General features: G+C 38.3%; 1 protein-coding gene across 1 annotated transcript; it reads right to left on the bottom strand.

The window, feature by feature from the left end:
- Positions 1-3,217: 3,217 nt before the first annotated feature.
- On the bottom strand, positions 3,218-3,550 carry LOC142165111 (putative mitochondrial protein AtMg00820). Its single transcript, XM_075223738.1, has one exon. It carries the CDS (start codon positions 3,548-3,550, stop codon positions 3,218-3,220), a length of 333 nt encoding a protein of 110 aa, XP_075079839.1.
- Between the last annotated feature and the right edge of the window lie 210 nt (positions 3,551-3,760).

A 3,760-nucleotide genomic window follows, 5' to 3' on the forward strand; every position in this document is an offset into this window, starting at 1 on the left:
TTGTTTATATGAACGACTGATTATTACCTGTTATATTTAGTATAGTCGACTCGATAAACGCCGTCGATTAGTTTTCTATGACTAAATGTTCAAATGAACTAATAATTTCACATGACTAATTGAACCATGTCACTGATTAATGCCCGACATTGTTTGAAATGGGTTTGTTTGCATTGCAAAACGACTAAAAAGATGCAGTCCAGGGCAGTTATGAATTTGAACTTTCAGAAGTTCAAAATGCCCTGATGCTGCAATGGGTTTAGGGCAGTAATAATCAAGGTTTAACAAGGGTAGTCTGGGGTTCGAAAAGAACAGAAAAAGCTTAGTTTAAGTGAGCTGACAAGTAGGGTATTGAATTAGGATTAAATTAATGTCAATGGGGAACAAGACATAAGAGCATGGGAATTAAAATGAATACTTAAATGAACCCATAACTCTTGAACAAAAGGAATAAGCCAGGCGTGGGGAACAAAATGGCTGGCATCAAGAAGATGCTTAGGCATGGGGTTTAATAGGTATGGGCAGTCTGCAATTGGCAGAATCCAGGCAGCTTGACTGCACTGGTTTGTTTGGCTTATAAATAAGCTATTTTCAGAACTTAAAGGGGGCTGGACTTTTAGTCTTCAGAAAAGAGAAAACAAAAAGAAATTTTTCAGAGCATTTTTACAAAACATTGTCCAAAACTGCACAAGGAACTAAGTTGTTTAAGCTATTCTGGCCAAGTCAGTTATTCTAACTGGGGTTATTATTGTTCCATTAAGAGAAGGCTGTGTGTCTTCTGCTGTGATTGTTACTGCACTTAGCTTTCTGTGTGTTGTGGATTGAGTTTTAGCCTCCCTGATTGTCGGAACTGTACTGTTTATTTGCTGATCTTTGTGGTTATTGGATTTTCTGTTGCTGTTACATTCGATATCCTGGGTTTCCTGCTGTCTCTCTGCTCTGTTTTCTGGGATTGTCTGTTCATTGCTCGATCGCTTGTTGAGCTTCATCATTGTGGTTGTGTTGGTTGTTGCTGTGTTGTGTTGTTTACCTGCTGCTGCTGTGCTTGCTGTGTACCACTCAAGCTGATCCTTTTCCTTCTTTTGTTCTCTATACCAGGTACACGACTAATACACTGTCAATGTAATTGGAAAGTTGAGCATGAATACGAAAGAAAAGACCTGAAGAATGTCTTTTATACATAGATTGTTACATTAAATATCATGTAATGTATAATAATTTTCATTCCTGTTTGGATACTGGAAGTAGCCTGCATGCCTAGTATATATCAATGTAGATTAGTTGAATGTTAGTTTATATATGTATGTTGTTAGGGGAAAATATTCCCAATGCAATAGGTTGTATCCCAGACTTGGTTTAATTGTGTAACATATCATTTAATACATGCCAAGCATGAAATTATCCATTACTAGCTAAGTTCATCTCCTTTGGATGAATTGATTTGTTATAATTATGGATCAGCCACACCTTTAGAACAAAGAACACAAGTTTACGGTCTCAACCTCACAGAGGTTGAGCCCAGGTAGAAAGGGACCAAGCAGGTCCGCATCAGATGAACAGCGGCCCAGGTCTGGCCCATCTCGCATGAGCTGGACTTGGGTCCATAAGGTTCGATCAGCTGTCCGTATGCGTAGTCACGTTTTCTTATTCTATAAAAGCATTTTGAATCCTGCTATAAATAACCTGCAAGCATGTAATTAACTAGGACTATCTCTGTTTTCAATTAGTAGAGACAAACGCGACAAGAAACGTAGTTGCTATAGGATATCCCTTTAAAAAAAAATAAGAATGAGATGAGCCTCGCCGAATAAAAACACAAATTGCGGGGCCCCCAGTAAATACTTGTTTAAAATTACTTAGAATTCAGTAGGGCCGTTTAGCGAATTTCACGGCCTCCGCAAAAATAATAACGCGATAATCTCTTTAGGCGCGTGTTTAATAATTTACTTTCTTAAGCTTGGGTGTGCATTTCATGCGACCCAAATCCAAATCTCAAAACGTCAAATAAAATACGTTCCGGATTGTGGGTGCATTTCATGTGACGCAGTCCAAAGACATGTTTTAAGCGATGTTCACATTCTTGTAAAAACAATAATAATGAAAGCGGTAAAAAGTTAAAATTTGCGCATAAGTTCACATTTATATAAAATCAGATAATCAAGCCGAATATAACAGTTGAGCGACTGTGCTAGAACCACGGAATTCGGGAATGCCTAACACCTTCTCCCGGGTTAACAAAATTCCTTATCCGGATTTCTGGTACGCAGACTGTAATATGGAGTCATTCTTTTCCTCGATTCGGGATTAAAATTGGTGACTTGGGACACCCTAAATCTCCCAAGTGGCGACTCTGAAATAAATAAACCAATCCCGTTTCGATTGTCCTTTAATTGGAAAAAACTCCCTTGCACCCTCGCGGGTGCAGAAAAAGGAGGTGTGACACAAGATATTAATGTCTTCCCTAGTAATTGACAAGTGCCGCTAGTGCTCTTTCTATCTTCTTTATCACCTGCAAGATCAGCATCTGAAAAACCTTCTAATTTAAAAGAGTTAGAGCGAGGATACCACAATCCATGAGATACAGTTCCAATGAGATATCGAATGATTCTCTTTACAGTAGTCAAATGTGACTCCTTAGGAGCTGACTGAAACTTGGCACATTTATATACGCTGAACATAATATCTGGTCGACTTGCTGTCAGATATAGCAGTGATCCAATCATTCCCCTGTATTTGGTTTCATCAACTGGCGTGTACCCTGTTCATCTTTGTCTAGATTTGTCTCGGGGCTCATAAGAGTGCCAGTTGATTTTGCATTATTCATACCAAATTTTTGAATTAACTCTTTTGTATATTTGGTTTGACAAATAAAAGTTCCTTCTTCGGTTTGTTGGATTTGTATCCCAACGAAGAACGTGAGTTCACCCATCATGCTCATTTCAAACTCGCTTTGCATAAGATTTAATGATTCCTTGCACATAAGAGGGTTAGCACTACCACATATAATATCATCAACATAAATTTGAATAATGAGATTACCTTCTAATGATTGTTTAATAAACATAGTAGTGTCTATTTTACCTCTGGTAAAGCCATGATCAATAAGAAAAGTACTCAGCCTATCATATTAGGCACGTGGAGCTTGTTTCAACCCATACAGTGCTTTGGTAAGCTTGTATACATGGTATGGAAATTTTGAATCCTCAAAGCCTGGAGGCTATTTTACAAAAACTTCTTCCTCAATAAATCCATTCAAAAAGGCGCTTTTAACATCCATTTGAAACAGCCTAAATCCTTTAAAGGATGCATATACCAGAAGAATTCGTATAGACTCCAAACGAGCTACTGGGGTGAAAGTCTCATCATAGTCGACTCCTTCTTGCTGTGAATAGCCCTGAGCAACTAGTCTCGCTTTATTTCTTATGACCTTTCCATCCTCGTTCAATTTGTTTCTAAATACCCATTTTGTTCTGATCACAGACACATTATCAGGTTTGGGTATTAGTTTCCACACTTGATTCTTGCTGAACTGATCTAATTCCTCCTGCATGGCTTACACCCAGCTTGAATCCTTCAGTGCCTCCTCTACCTTTTTTGGCTCAATTTGAGAAATCAATGCAATATTTGCTTTCTTTTTGTGGGCAGCCCTGGTTTTCATTCCTTTGTTTGGATCCCCTATAATAAATTTCTGAGGATATTCGGGTTCGCTTCTCCATTCATTTGGTCGAATTATATTTGTAGTCGACTCGACTTGTGGGTC

This window comes from Nicotiana tabacum, chromosome 10 (assembly GCF_000715075.1).
Source record: "Nicotiana tabacum cultivar K326 chromosome 10, ASM71507v2, whole genome shotgun sequence".
NCBI lineage: Eukaryota > Viridiplantae > Streptophyta > Magnoliopsida > Solanales > Solanaceae > Nicotiana > Nicotiana tabacum.